A 15,899-nucleotide genomic window follows, 5' to 3' on the forward strand; every position below is an offset into this window, starting at 1 on the left:
GAGTAGAGAAAAGTATTACTTCAGAGAGAGTAAAGAAAAGTATTACTTCAAAATCCAACTCAGTTGGGAAAGGCCACACCTCCTCAAGCCCCTGCATGCTCAGCCAGCCCTCTTCTCACCCCTGGAAGCCAAGCTCTGCTCAGACAAGGCTTCACTGAGCAGCCAGGAGGAGAACCACTGCAGAACAGGCATATGGAACCCACAGAACAGCCCGAGCTGGATGGTGCCCACAGGGATCATCCACTCCAACTGCTGGCAGCTAAACACAACCCTGGTGCTCTGCAGAGAGAGCTGGAGGTGTCTCTAAGGCCCAGGGGACAGCACCTCCTCCACAGGCTGTCTGCAGCTCAGGAAGTGTTGAAGCTCAGTGCTGCATGCTTGGGTTACAGGAAGTACTGGGAATTAAACCTGGACTTTTACTCCTCCTCTCTTTAGCCTGGTCACATCTGAGCTCCAAGAGCTTAGAAAGCAAACAACAATCTGAAGTATCTTACACACAATGAGGGAATCATTTTATTAGATTATGGAAGACAGCAGCATTACAGTACAAAAAGTTACAAGAGTAGCAGAAAAAAAGTGTTTTTGGTTTAAATACTCAGGATTATACTGGGGAACATGAGAAGGATAGTACCCTTTTCTAAACTAACTCCTAACCAGGTTATCAAAATAAGTTTTGAATATTTAGCACAAGTAAAAAAGTTACAACAAACATCATTATAAAATGCTTTAATAAATAGTTTCTTTTCTGAAAGGCTTTTTTTTTTTAAGAACATGTCAAAAAAATGTACTAAAACAGATGATCCTGCAAAGCAAATCCTGCATTCCTGTATAAAATAACTGGTTTTGAAACACTCGTGTTTACATTGTTCGTGGGCCAGAGTTTACACTCTCAGACATCTGTTCCTCTCAGTGGTAGGGTAACTAGGTGTATGTAGTGTTATGCTTCTGCAGTAATTAAAAATAAACTTATAGTCTGCCCAGTTAACAGCAATAATAAAAGCCTTAAAAAAAAAACCCAAAAAACAAACATAAAGCCTTCCATAACATTTAACCATTTCTACTGAGGTACTCCCATCCTCTGAGCTTGCCAGCCTTTTTCCTTTAGAGCGAAAGATGAATAAAGCACAACAGAAACAAGACTGAGGAAAATATTGTTCCCTTCATTAGGCCTGTATTTAAACGCAAAAAAAGTAATACCACATGTAATTAACATATTCACAAAAGAAAAAACAATGCCTCTATGTTGGTACTGTACAGTAGATGCACCCGTTAGTGTTCTTGAGATGGGCTGAATATGGGGATAAACAAACATTTCTGGATCTATTTACATGTAAGTGGTTATGCTCCTATGTAAATACAAATGACCAACAGATTCCTAACATTGATTGTATTAACATCATTTTCTAATCTGGACATAATACCAAAAAAAGGTCTTATAAACTGCCATAGAACCTCCTTTTCTGCAACATAAATTAAAAGGAATGACATGTAAAAAAAAAAAGACCAAAATATTTAACTTATTAAATCAAATATACAGAGTGATTCATTTAATATGTACATATTTACAAAAAAGCACTTTCACTATTAGAAAATAAACTGTGTCAGTTGGGGAACCTAGAGTTCTCACAATTTTACTATATTGATATGGCAGTCTTTGACAGTTGCTATAGAAAAAGTTTAATCTCAAGGCACTTGTCACATGCTTCAATACTGCAATTCTAAAGTAATTCAACAGAAATAAAAAGGCCACTTTTAAACCACAGTTGAAAGATCTCTATAATTTTTTTTTTTGTTCCTATTACAAAGTGTGTAAGGCAAATTTGGAAAAAATCTTACAGAAGCTACTAACGTAACAAGTGCAGTGAGCTGCCATTAATAGAGATTCATAGTCAAGAAAGCAGTTTAAAGTTCACACAATTTCCTCAACCAGGAGGTTTTAAAGCCACCATTAAATTAGAGCAAGTAATAAAAAGAAATACATTCTGTAAACAGTGTACAGTCTTTTGTAATAAACTTTACACATATTGAAAATACAACCTCTCCTCTGCCACACAGCGAGTGTATTATAAGTAAACTTTACAAAAATAGCAACTATCAAAGATTACTCATTTTTTTTCATCTGACAGTCATTGAATAATTTATACAAGGCTAAAGAAACAAAATAAATTTTATTTATTATTTTTATTTATTTTTTTTACGCAAAATAAAGAAACTATGAACATTTGACTCCAGATATTTTTAGTCCTTGATGCAAAGTGGAGATGTCAATTTTTCCCCTCCCCAGCAAGCGCAGGCGCAGTAGTCTGCCTACATCCCAAATACAGGTTAGTCTCTACTGCTTTCAAAGTTTGATGCATTCACATTTTTTACAGATCTGTTGTCCATTTTGCCTATTTGGTGGGATTTCTTTACTGGACTGCTCTCTGATGTGTCAGACACCTTTGTCGGCAAAGGCTTTGCGAGTTTGTGAGAGAGGAATTTGTCCATTTCCTCATCTCTTTCCTCCTCTTCATCCTCCTCTTCCTCATACTCTACATACTCCTCCACTGCATCACAAGTTCTCTTTTGAGGAGATATGAAGTTTTTGCATTCATAACGAATGTCTTTGTTACTGTAAGATCTGTCTATGGGATTTCTTATGGGATTTAAAGGTGCCCACTGGTTATTGGCACCCTCTTCTCTGGGAGGACGGCTTCTCTCTCTCTCTTTTCTCCTCTTCCGAGTCCACCACACGCAGATGATGATACAAGTCAGCCACACAATGCTAAATACCGCACAAAGAATTGGAACCAAATAATCTGGAGGGCAAATGGAAAGAAATAAAGTCTCATGTTAACAGAACAAGATATATAGCACCAGATATTTGCAAGAGAAAGATCCATACTTGACTACAGGTGATCCCCCGAACCATTTTGAGGAGAAAGGAAGTAAGATGTTTTTACAGCACAATAAAAACTGCCTGAATGCACCAGGTCCATTTGAATCTGCTCTTTACTAGTTTAATTTTCTGTGAGTAATGATGAGGGAGGAAAGCTTCATTTGAGATCTTCTGTCCCCTCCAAGAGAGAAACTGGTTTTGTTAAGTAGCATCTCTCTAGCATCTATGCAAAGTTGACCAAGAAAACCAGAGTAATCATGCTGATTTCTTCTAAGGAAAACCTTATCCTAGCAGGAGGCAGACAATGGAGTAACTGTGCACCTAGAAGTACTGGCACTTGCACCTGCATTTATTATCAGAAAGAACAGTCCTTTACCATCAGTGTCAACAGACATTTATGTATCAATGACCTCCAAAAACATCCAGATTAGGGCTGCGTAACCAAATTGGTCGTGAATTCTTCAGCAAGTTCCTGTTCTATCTCAGGATGAAATACCAGAATATTTGCCCTAGGGAGAAGAGTCTTCACTGCTCAATGAACAAACAATGGTTGTTGAGGCAATTGCTTTTCTCCACTCTCTCAATCCAAATCTCACTACAGCGTTCTCCCACAGACACAGATTATTTCTCTTGGAAAATATTTCTGGAAATTTTATGTATATTTGGATTTCTTCTGCCCCCCTTCCTCAAGAGCTGTACAGCCAGGAGAGAATAACAGCTTTTTTCTGCTCTTAATAAGCAAAAACACACACAAGGCAAGGGGCAACAACAGATTATGTGCTTTGTTTTTATAGAGAGCAACAGGATTGTTCAACAGCTCTGCAGACAAATGCTGCCCCAAACCCACCACTCTAATGCCTGATCCAAACATAAATTCCCTCAGCAGTTTTATGACATCTGCTTTCAGAATAACCTGGAAATGACTATACAAAAAAAACCAATGTTTCAACACCACAGTCCTTCCCTCCAATGTTCAAGTGCCTTCAGAGCACACATTCTTATGTGGAATGTGACACATTTCCAAACATTTCCTTTTGGTACAGGAAGGTGAGTACACTGCCAACATGGTTGGCCTCAAGGGATCTCAAAATTGTATTTTAACAGTTATGGGAAGGATTGCACTCACATGAGTAACTGCTATTCTCTCCTGATTTTTCATAAGCAACCTAACGTTAAATCATGAATAGGAGAAATACTTCAAAGAAAAAGGAGCTCTTCATAACAGCTTCTCCAAGATTAGAATACAAAGCTTGCATTCTCACGGCTATCACATCTATTATTTCATCATATGAGCATGGATCCAAGTTCACTTAGTAACAGGTTCTTTATACAGAATTTTTGGCATACAGATTCCAAATTCATCCTACTTTTTTTTAAAGCTAGAGGAAGTCAATGAAGCATCTAAATTATCAGCTCCACCTAGACATTAAGCACCCCACAGAAATGAGATTCTCCACACATAGGTCTCTCAAGCACATTTTCTGATAGGTTTTCACCCATCTCAACCAATTAAGGGGCAGCAGTAAAACAAATAAAATCCAAAACCAGGTTACAGTTTGCTTCATAACAACTCCACTTAAGAGCTAAGGGCCACTGGTCAATACTGAGCATCCATATTAAAACAAGGAGTCTGGAAACCATTTTGCAAGAGAACCCAAATTTATCCACTATTTTGGGAGACTCTTTAAATCTTATTGAGGTGGGAGGCAAAGTAATCTGCAGCCCTTTAGCCCTAGAATTCAATAAGCAATCAGAAAAGCCAGAGGGCTGAGGCATACCCAAATCCCAGCTCAAATCCTTATCTCCTACACAACTGCTGTTTAAGACAAGCACACTCCTTCAGGAGAGCTGAGGAAACAGTGCATTTGCCAAGACTTTAAACAGATGAAAGGCATTTCCTAGAAGGAAAATGCAAGGGAAGTGGAACCAGGCAATCTCCTAATTGTTTAGACTATGGATGAAAGATCTTCCAGAAGATTATGTTGGGGAGGTCTAGGAAAAAGTTGGGAGAGCCATTGTAAGATTTTCACTCTGGGGCTTGGTTGAACTTGAGCCTACCAGCAGTCTTCCACAAGCCCATCTCTTGCCTCCCCCAGGCAGAAACACAGGCATGCAAAACCTCCACTCACTCAGTTTGGCACAGCTCTTGGAGATAAAGGTCTCCAATCACACCATATCCTCTTAAAGAGGAATGAATGCTACATTTCAAGCCAGCTGTGCACTAGTGAGAAACACATGTTGAAAAAGAGAGCGAAATTTTACATCATGGCCAAGTATTGGAAGAAACTAGACATCTTTAACTCTTGTTAAGGTAAATAAATAGCACATGAGCACTTCAGAAGAGATTGGTATCACACCACACCTTCTCTCTCCCTATATTTTCATTTCCTCACAGCCTCAGTGCAGCAGCATCAAGGGCTGAGGCTGGTTTAAGGTTAACGTAGGAGAACTGGACAGGCTTGGAACTGCACACAACAACTGCTGATCTTATGAAAGATGTGCTTGGGCTGGAGAGCTGGGCTGGAAGTCAGAGCCAAAACCATGGCAAGAGTATCTGGGCATATCTTAGGGATGAGGTTAAGTTTAAACTAGCACACAAGCACAGAATCTTGATCTCAAAACCGCTTTCTCTTCAGTTAGTAACAGCAACTAAAAACACAACCCAGTGGATCATTTTATCCAATGTGTACAGAAAGATAAGAGAAGTCTGACAGCAGGGGAACAAAAAACACGCCACAGAGGAGGTATGCACTGGAACCTTACCTGATGATGAATTCCCAACAACGATGGTCTCGACTTTGACTTCAGTTACTGCCAGCATGACCGTGCTGTTCTGTCGCTTGGTGATGGCATTGACTATTGTATTTGCAGCATTCTGAATGAGGCTGTTATCTTGTTCATCTCGGTGTGGGACAAAGGACTAAAGGGAGTGGAGGGGGAAAGCAAGAAGTTATTCCAGTCACCTAACCATGGAAGTGTACTTTTTAAATCCAGCAACATCTTAAATTGAGTTCACTCAGTTGGATTTTCCTGACAGTAGCTACAAACAGTTCTCTAAAAGCTTACCACAGCAACAGCATGGCTGGCTCTACCCAAACTGCAGAAGCAGTGTCAGACTTGGTGGGTAGCACACCTACTTGTTAATTTAACATACCTCAAAGCATAGGCAGTGACTTCCATGTTACTTAAACTGATGAGCTAAACTTAGTCATAGTTTGGAGCAGTTCAAGACATGTGGATTATCTAGATAGAAGCTTGGACTAATAACAGTCTGCTCTATTTATACCATACACTTTGCTCCCTGCATCGTGGCTCAGCATATTCTTCACAGTACTAGCAGAGATATACAGTCCAGCTTCTGCCTGGATAAACATTTACCATGAAGATTAACTCCTTCTTGAAAACTAAGCTATACACAGGCATGGAGGGATTGAGCAGTAAATGCATCTAAAATAAGTCTTTAGTTCATTAGGGCAACAGTTACTTTCATCTACTTGACTTGCACCTTCTTCCTCTTCTCACTTAGTACCTTGTGTTTAAAGAACATCCCCTGAAGCAGCCATACACTAAATGCACAGCAGGAACCTCTTCACAAGAACAGTCCAGTCACCTGTAACCATATCTCCCTACTGAGAAGGTCAAGAGCCCAGGATTTCTGACAGAACAAGTAGGCACCTGTTCACTAATTTGGGCTGAACTGGTCTTTAGAGTAATTTATCATGAGCTTGTAGTAGCCATCTGTCATTAACAAAACCTGCAGTTTCAGCTCTCTGGCAGTGTAGGAAATTGTGAGATCACAAAATTGCTTTGCAGACAAGACTAGGCCACAGATTGGTCCACCTGCATTTAAGTGAAACAAGCTTGAACAACTTCTTCCCCAGCAAAAACTAATAAGAAAACATATTTGTATATATATACACACACGTCTCATACTTACAATAGCAACTTCCACTGCATTCTCTGTGGAGTAAGATGGATCACACAATATTATCAGAGTTCTGTCCCTAGAAACAGTCCTAGTAGCTGGTAAATACCGGATTTCAGAACAGATATTTTCTGTTGTAGTGCCCTGTTAGAAGCAAGGGAGATTGTGTCATTTTAGTTCAAGTAAAAAATAGCATGTAAAAATAAGGATCTTCAGAGTTCTTGCAGTTGCTAAGAGCTGATGAAGGCAGAAAAGAGGGGAGCAAGAAAGGGCAGAAAAGTGAAGCACAGGGTTTTGGAATGAAGGGCAAAAAACTGAGCTTGCATGATTATGTTAATACAGTCTGAGCCCATCTTGAAATGTAAATTGCTTTTCAAGACTCAAGAAGATAGAATATTCAGTACAAACCCAAAGTTTGCCACACCCTTTAGATAAAGCTCAATTAAAAACAACAGGAGTTTAGCAATAAAATGTCCAAGCTAATAATAGCAAGGAGTCATACTAGAAACCCTAATCTTGCATGCTGTAACACAGAATAGATCCCTACATATATTGCCACACCTCATTAAGAATTCCATTCTCACCTGGGGGACTTTGTCTCCATTAAAAATTAAAGTAATTCTAGCACAGTCATTGTCCAAGTACCCAGAATTAGGCAGACACTTGATATTGATAGGCAGAGGTTCAGAGGCACTGCATTCTCCCCAGTCTGTGCACGGTGGCTGAAAGCATTTCATATATTTCTCCTGGCATTCTTGACCCATGGGACACTGGTTATTGGAATTATCCCAGTATTTGTGTAACAGACAAGGCTTTTTTCCACACCACACCTAGGAATTAAAAAGAATGAAGCACTGTTACAGGTAGTTGCTCTCATGCATCAAATCCAAATAAACAATTCACACATAAAAATATTTGCTTTCAATACTGCTGTAGTTCTATTAGCAGACGGATCTGCTCTTCCACAAAATGAGGACATTTAGTACAGACACAAGAGTAAAAATCTGTGCAAAGATAATCTGAGAAACCACTGACTGGGGCATATCTCCTTAAAGTTTATAGATTTGTCCCACTTAAATGAGTTATACAGAAATTTAAGTGTTTATTTTAAATCTAGTCCTCTATGTTTCTACAATAGAGAAAGAGCAATATCTCCACAAAGGTTAATTTCCATGATATTCATAACTGAGACCCTGCCAGCTGATGCACATTGGTGATAAGCACAACCACTCCAACCATGCTCCCAAAAGGTAACAGTTTGCTGGTACCCACAAATTACTGGGGTGCAGCAATTTCCAGAAACAGCTCCATTCCAGGAACCAGACTGGGATGATCCTTGGGGATCCCTTCCAACTCAAGATATTCCACAAAGCCTTTAAGATCCTACATAGTACTGTACAGCTTTTAGGAACTTAGGGATTTCTTAAAGCACAATTGTCAGCAAGAAAGTGCAAGTGTTCCATTACACACAGAAGAAACCTAATACCACACATGGATGAGTTGAATTTAAGGCACATGTTCAATCTGCATTTAGGTTTTTCTTTTCCTCAGTCACAAACCCACCAGGATCTAGACCACAATAAATATACAAAGGTTGAAAGCTGTCAATTCATAAAGCTACCGAAGAACAATACAAAAAAGCAGTTAATACCCAGCAAAAAATTTCTTCCAACATGTCCTCCACCTATGGAACTCACTTACTCAATTTCACAGAATTAGGAGTTCTAAAACTGTGTTTGCAAAGCTTCGGCAGTGTCATTTAGTTACCCTTTATTCCAGCTCATATTTTATTTTCTACAACAAGTGGTCTAGAGAGCCTGTTCTAGCAGGTTGACAGCAGGACAGTAACTTATGCATTAGAGAAAATCCATAACTACTTTTACAGGAAGCCACTTAAAAAAAAAAAAAAAAAAAACGAAAAAACAAAACAAAGGAAATTTAGAGGAGACAAAGACTAACTGGTGTATGAAGAACAATGAGTTTGTTTCAGCCACAGGAATTTAAGAAAATAGGCCAAAATGCCTACCTTGGTGCAGTCAATACGTCCATCCAAACAGTGGCAGCTGTTGCACTCCTGTTCCCACCGGCTGCCATGGGGAAAGGTCATTCCTTTAAGCCAGCAAGGCTTTCCAATTCCGATCACTAAAGAAAAAAAACAAAACCAAAAAGCACATTCAGACACTTTGCCTCTTCAAGTTATAGCATAAATACTATACAAATTTAAATTTAAAATATTAGCTACTGTTCCTTATATATCAGACTACTGTATATAAACTTTATACTGGCTACATTGTGCCCTGTTGTGTTTTGGGTACAGGTTGATAGCAGATATCAGAATACCTTCTTGGCATCTAGGACCAATTCTTCCAGGGGGACAAGTGCATCGGTATCCATTTATTTCATCTATACAGGTGGCACCATACCCACAAGGAGAAGACTGGCATTCATCAATATCTGGAAAGAAAATAGGTAAAACTCAGTGAGAAGTCAAAAGGACATTGTAATTAATAATTTACTGAGGTGTAATCTAACAGTACCTACTTTCTTTAAAAGCAAATGACAGTGTGGCTACAGAATTCATCTTGTAATTAAACAGTTCTGCCATTTCAGCAATACCCTGTAACAGATTTCTCATAATTGCAGCCTAATTGAAGTTCTGGTAATCAAAACAGCAGTCATGTGCTGACTCATCTCACAGAGCAGAGGTGTTGGACAGCTGAAGGTGTTAATGCCATGTCCACATTCAGCTACAGAACAAGTCCCACATCCTGTTCTGGCACTAATCTCAGACATTTAGGCTTCACACAAAAGCATGTGTTTTCATGAAGTTATCAGAGTGCAAGAGCTGAACAATGACCTTGCTCAACAATGCTCAAAGAAGTGACTTGCTGCAATACAAGTGACCAAAAGGCAGAAAAGTAACAGTTGAGTTTGTAACACATTTGATGAGCATTAATAATCTTGAAATCACGAGCAGAATAATTTAATACATAGTTACTTAGCATAAAAGCCTCTTTAAAAAAAAACCTTCAAAGATTCAGAGGCTTAGCCACAGAAGCCAATGGAAAAAGGCAGGGAAGCATGGTCCATTCAGATGGACAGCAATGTGTCATTTGTTATCCTGGGGAAGTGACCAATACTGATTTATGCAACAGAAACCAGCTCATCAAGTTGTGAGCCACAGGCACCTACTGCTTCATTTTCAACCAGAAACATCTCTCTTCCAAAGCATCTTTAGAGAGCTTTCTTCCATTGAGTATGAATGCCCTTTCCAACCCCAGAGAAAACTGTTTAAACACCAGTTCTTGTCTGATACATGGTATCAGATCATTTTAAAGTACAGAACTTTGAAAACAAACATGAAAAATGGCAGTAGTGAGACTGTTATACTTGTAGGCAATGCAAAACAATCCAACAGATACGAAAGGGCTTTTGGTTCTATTTTACCTTCTTTCAAAAGTGCACTAAGATCTAAACCTCAACTCTTTCCTCTTGTCTTCATGCTATATAGATTTAAGATTCTCCAGCCTCTGTATGCTGAAAAAGGTGATTTAACTCTGTTTCTGAATCAGCCACAAAAGGCATTTTTTTCAGAGCTACTCCTTTAATCTATACCAGTCTAAACAAGTAAAAAAATATCTACAGCTCCATTACAAATGCACAGTATTTGTATTTGTGACATCCTAGCCTTAAGGGGAAGAGGAGCAGGCAAGAAGAATTCAATATCCCTTTCTGAGTATCTGGATCTAGACACACAATGATCGGCCATGCCTGGTTTTGTACTGAGACACCACTAAGCTGATGCTTCCACAACTGTTGCCCTCCAACCAGACGTGCTGGCTTGTTTTCTCTGTGCCAGAATGAGGATGAAGGCTCAACTTGAAAGCACGTCACCATACTGATGGAGTGGAAGGACCAAGCCCATTAGCCTTAAGGCTACAGAAGATTCAAAGTCTGATCTTCCAAAGCAGAAAGTAAAAATAAAGTATTTATCCATTCAAGTCAAAATGGTAAAATTCCTTTAAAAAGACAAAACCAAAACAATGCAGAAAAACCAAACAACAAAAAACCCCCACCAGCTTGTTCCACAACACTTCAAAATACTTTTAGAGTCTGTTTTTCTCCTTCTTTTTGGCCTCTACCCTTCAGAATAATTGCAGTGTAACAGGTTTGTTTTCTAGCTTTGAAAGACCTTTATCATACTTATGTTATTCGTGTGCCAGCACTACACTCAGTGTTTTTGTTTCCATTTGGAATGTCTCAGTGCATTCTGCTTTCTTACATTAAGTGGAACACATTCAGATATATGTCATCTTTACCAACAAGATATTTATCAACAGAGGAATATTTAAAAATTAAGCTTCTATGAAGCCAGCCCCCAAGAAACCTCAGAATTATCCAAGAAAATCCAGCAATCAAGTCTTTAAGCATGATTTAAGCCAACTCATTTCAGTGCCATTTAATGAAATGAGTAAGAGACCATAACCTGCTATTATTTACAAGGTATCAATACCTGGCTAACAGGCGGCTTCTGCTTCATTGTTTGGAATTCAGTTGAGCTAATGTAAAAAGGGTCACCAGGTGTTCTTTCCAATTTGTGCAGAGTGGTACAACCATCCAGGTCTTTACCATGCAGGTACTTACTGATTCTGCAGTCAGGACCAGCAAAGCCAGGGGCGCATTCACATCGGAACCAGTTCACTCCATCAACACAGATCCCACCATTGTAACTGTGAATAAAAAAGGGTGCTTAACAAGCCATCTACATTGCTTCATTAAATTAAAGGTCAATTAAAGCTTTGTTAATTAAAACTTCTGCTGCTCTTTAGGGGGACAATTTATTTCTATCAAGAGCAAAAGCATAATGCTAGATAAAGGTTGCTTAGCAAGTCAGCAGCTGAACAGCAACATCCTACAGACACATGAGGAAGCACATCCACAGAATTTAAGGAGGTAGAACAGCACTTTCAAGGGAATACAAAGAAAGCCCAAGTTTTTCTAAATTTGGTTGTTTTTTTAATACATGAAGCACAGATGATGGCATCAGAGTGGATAACTGAGAAAGATAAGGCAGATAGCTTCATCCACATTAGTTTTTTCCCCCTCTTCAACCATAAATATTAGCCTCTGTATTTAAAATATTCCCATTTTATCTCCCAAAAATTCAGTTTTGTTTTTAAACATGTTTATACATAGTAATTGGTCCAACAGAACATTTTTATAATATTTAAAATTATTTACTGTAAACTAACAGGTTTTGATTTCTCATTTTTTACTCTATCCAATTACAAATGCTTCAAATGTTATATGTGATTCACTTCACATCACTGTAATTTACTGGTCAGTTCCACCATGGAGACTACACTAAAATACTTTTTATTTGTTCATACATAAATCAACTCAAGATTGTTTTGTGGTCTTTGGTGCTGTCAAGGAATGAAGCACAGCAAAAAAACAAAAGGTTATAAGATACTTTACAGAGGCTGGCTTCAATTATTTTAGAGTAAAATTAGTTCCAATCTGTAATGTAAATCCATATTACTGTGCTCACTTGTATTTTCACAATAGGTACAGGACTGGAGTTTGTGTACTTACCATGGGTGAGGGTTGCAGTCATTAGTGTCTAGAAAAAAGAATATTGGCTGGTGTAAATAGTGGCACAATTTATTTTCTAAAATATAAACACTAGAGTTCAGAAGTCACTATATTTGATAAGTAAAGAAATATACAGTACTGAATGTTTTCTTCCACACTTGAAAAAAAAGTTCAGTTATCATATATATCAACAGTAGGCAGCATAAAACCAGAACTCAAATTTAGAATTTCCCTCCCACTCCCAAAGTTACACCTTGGGGGAAAAATAAAAGTCAAGGTTGCAGGCTTTACTCCACCTAGCCAATTCAGTGTCTTGGTATGTCAAAGTAGTTAACTGCTATACTCAGAGAAAACAGCTTCTACACTACTGCCTGCCTTCCAGATACTCTTCACTATTACAATTATTATTTCTGTGAGTATTTTTTTCTGTTCTGCACACATTTCCAAAATTGTATTTTTATAGAAGGCCGAGAGTCTTATCTTGGCAGAGACTGGATGCAAAAAGCAGCACGACAAACTCTTCATTCATTACTCGAGCATCGTCTTCTTTACCTACCTCCCACTCTGAATGATTCAGATATTTTGGCACATGAACCCCATAAACTTGCTTTGTTTCAGTTAAGAGCTCTCTGCCAGACACTCCCAATATCCCAGGGGGATGCAGGGGAAGAAAGAGAAAAGCCTTACTCTGTGTGCATGTGCGTCCTTCCCATCCTTCCTTGCAGATGCACGAGAAGGAATCCCCACTGCCAACACACGTTCCACCATTCATGCAAGGGTTCAGAATACAGCTGCTGTTTTTAGCTTTGAAAACAGAAAAAGTATCTGTTAGTGCAGAAAACAAAGAGTACCTATCATCTCGGTAAGTCAGTGTCACAATCCTAAACAGCATTTAAGTCAACAGTTAAAACTTACAAAATATCAAAAAAACCTCCAGAAGTAGTCACATGACAGTCTGTCACCCATCTTCACCGTGGTCCCAATTCAATTGTTTAACTGAACCATGAAATTTTATTAAAAAAGAATTACCTCCTTTCTGCCCCATTTGTGTCAGCATTCTTCAAGTACTGCTAAATTATTACTTTGGCAGTGAGTTACCCAGGCCATGAGGCGTTCTTTGCAATAAAATACAAGTATTTAAAGCTCAGGTTCTGGTTAAAAGCTGCTTTTTATATCTAAAAAGTAGAAAAACTCTACTAAATTATCTTCATTCGACTTCCCGATTGTAATGGAAGTTTCATTTTCAGAAAGATACACCACAGATACCACATTCAGTCTCCAAAGGGAAAAAAAACCAAAATCAAGTAGTTCCCTACAGCAGGCATTAACTCTGCAAATCCCCCAGGAAGAACCTCCTAATTTCATTTTTTCTAGCTATGCCTGCTCATACACCTCATGGATCACAAGCCTTGTGACTCTGCAAGCCAAGCAGGGGAATAAGTTCCCCAGAAAACCTTTACATAAGGCCTCTAAAGACCAACAGAAAAGTCAAGTCCAGGTTTTAGAAAACTGCTAAACAGAGAAGCTATAGAAAAGGCAATATAAGCCAGAGGAGAACAGCTTCCTAAAAATCAGTATCATGTCAGGTGAGTGGAAGAAATTATTTAAATTTTAGTCACCACCCAACTGGAACAGCTTTGAACGGGCCAGCCAGAACAGTGTGCCTGTTTACTAAACAGTTGATTATTTAAACCCTTCTCTGCTTCTTCTAGCTTCATGTGTAGACAACTTTAAAAGCTTACCAGTGTTGCAAGTACTTCCTATCCACTCTGGAGGACATGAGCAGCGGAATGTGTCTCCATCATCATAGCATGTTCCACCATTACTGCAAGTGTTTGCATCACACTGGTATTCACCTACACACCACAACAAAGCAGTTTTAATTTCCATTGGTCTTGCTGAATGTTAGAAACAGGTACTTTTTAATCACAAAATTAAAGAGACTTTGTATTTAAATGCACCAGTTTCAGAAACACATTGTTCCACTTGCTGTATTACAATAAACAGCCCAAAGAATGGAATCTAAGGACATCTCTCACGAAACCATTTCACTACATGAAGGAATACATTTTTTAAATGTTCCATTTTGTGACTGGGAAACTGGAAGGGGTACAGAAAGTGCACCTATTTTTTTTCACTGTGATTGTTTTACTTTAAATTTCAGGAACTCCAGTCCCACGAGAAGAAAATAAATCTTTGGGTACTCTAAAGATCAAAGCAAGGAACACTTACGTGAGTGACAAGTTTTGCCTTTCCAGTCATTCTTGCACTCACAATAGAAGTCATTTACCAAGTCAATGCATCGGCCACCGTTGTGACATGGGTTAGGAGAACAGTCATTGAAATCTAAAAAAAAGTTATTCCAGTTAGATGGTCTAGCCCAGCCAAGGCCATGAGAAAACAGAAAAAATCTCTTTATAAAGAAAATACATTTTGTACTACCTAGGAAGACAGCAATCCTCATTATTATGAGGTTATCTTTATACAAGCAAGGAAAATACCCTGATTTAATACAGAACAACATGAATTATGACTTTGACAGCTTAGAAGGAGCATTCAGTATGACTTCCCAGAAAAGTAGCTTTGTTTTTACAAACAGCTGTATTCTGAACTTCAGAAAGAGCTTTTTAGTAGGGACCACAATGCCCTGAAAAAGGAGCCCCAGCACAGGGCATCCTGGGAGATGAGAGAGACAGTTAAGGCTCCCTTGTTCAGTTCTGTTTTAAAATACAGATTTACAGCCATTAGAGGTGGCTTACCCACATACATACGTATGTGCACACATTAAACATACTTACACAATTAGGGATTTTAGAGAAAGCTCCTTTCACTTGAGACAAACGTTTTAATAGGGGGAACATAACTATTCCAGAATAAACTTGATCTAGACCACACAAAAGGCTCTTCTGACAGCAATAGCTGCCAAAAGCTGCTCACAATGTATTTCACATCTTAATTGATGCATGTCCTGTAATAAGTCTCAGCAAGTCCTTGCCATGTTTTAGAACAGGCTTCATTCAGAGCAGAAAAAGAAACAACTGCAGTTTCCTCTGAGGTGTCTTAACCATGAACTGGCCTAGTTCACTTCCTGGCCAGCACTCTTGCCTATCCCCAAGACAAAAAGTTCTCTCCTCCTGAAATAAATGCTGAACTATGCCAAAGAATCAGATTCTGCTCCTATTAAAGGAGTTGAGGCTTTTAGAGCAGCTACCTGAAGTTATTTCTGAAAATACTTCTGTAAATAAGACTCAATTACAGGACAGAGAAACTACCCCATTATTAAGCACATACCAACCATCTCTGTTACAACAAGGCTGCATCATTTGGCCCTGCAACACTGAGCAGTACTCACTTGTGTCACACAGCTCTCCTTCCCAACCACTTGAACAGAAACATCTAAATGAATCAACTTCATCAATACATGTCCCACCATTCTTGCAAGGTTTCCCAAGACAGTCATTGATATCTGCAACAAAAAGTCAACAATTATTGCTCAAGGCT

The 15,899-nt window shown here is 38.7% G+C and overlaps 1 protein-coding gene across 2 annotated transcripts in view; it reads right to left on the reverse strand.

The window, feature by feature from the left end:
* Positions 1 to 486: 486 nt before the first annotated feature.
* The window catches only part of JAG2 (jagged canonical Notch ligand 2), a 68,665-nt gene continuing 53,252 nt past the window's right edge, over positions 487 to 15,899 (reverse strand). For both annotated transcript variants that reach the window (XM_059850483.1, XM_059850482.1), the window contains 12 exons: positions 15,751 to 15,864; positions 14,631 to 14,744; positions 14,141 to 14,254; positions 13,086 to 13,202; positions 12,399 to 12,426; positions 11,448 to 11,533; positions 9,144 to 9,257; positions 8,830 to 8,945; positions 7,388 to 7,633; positions 6,816 to 6,947; positions 5,642 to 5,798; positions 487 to 2,798 (listed from right to left, as the gene is read on the reverse strand). In XM_059850483.1, the coding sequence (XP_059706466.1) occupies positions 2,326 to 2,798; positions 5,642 to 5,798; positions 6,816 to 6,947; positions 7,388 to 7,633; positions 8,830 to 8,945; positions 9,144 to 9,257; positions 11,448 to 11,533; positions 12,399 to 12,426; positions 13,086 to 13,202; positions 14,141 to 14,254; positions 14,631 to 14,744; positions 15,751 to 15,864 (1,811 nt within the window). In that variant the 3' untranslated portion in view covers positions 487 to 2,325. The remainder of the gene's footprint in view (positions 2,799 to 5,641; positions 5,799 to 6,815; positions 6,948 to 7,387; positions 7,634 to 8,829; positions 8,946 to 9,143; positions 9,258 to 11,447; positions 11,534 to 12,398; positions 12,427 to 13,085; positions 13,203 to 14,140; positions 14,255 to 14,630; positions 14,745 to 15,750; positions 15,865 to 15,899) is intronic.

This window comes from Haemorhous mexicanus, chromosome 6 (assembly GCF_027477595.1).
Source record: "Haemorhous mexicanus isolate bHaeMex1 chromosome 6, bHaeMex1.pri, whole genome shotgun sequence".
NCBI classification, from domain to species: Eukaryota; Metazoa; Chordata; class Aves; order Passeriformes; family Fringillidae; genus Haemorhous; species Haemorhous mexicanus.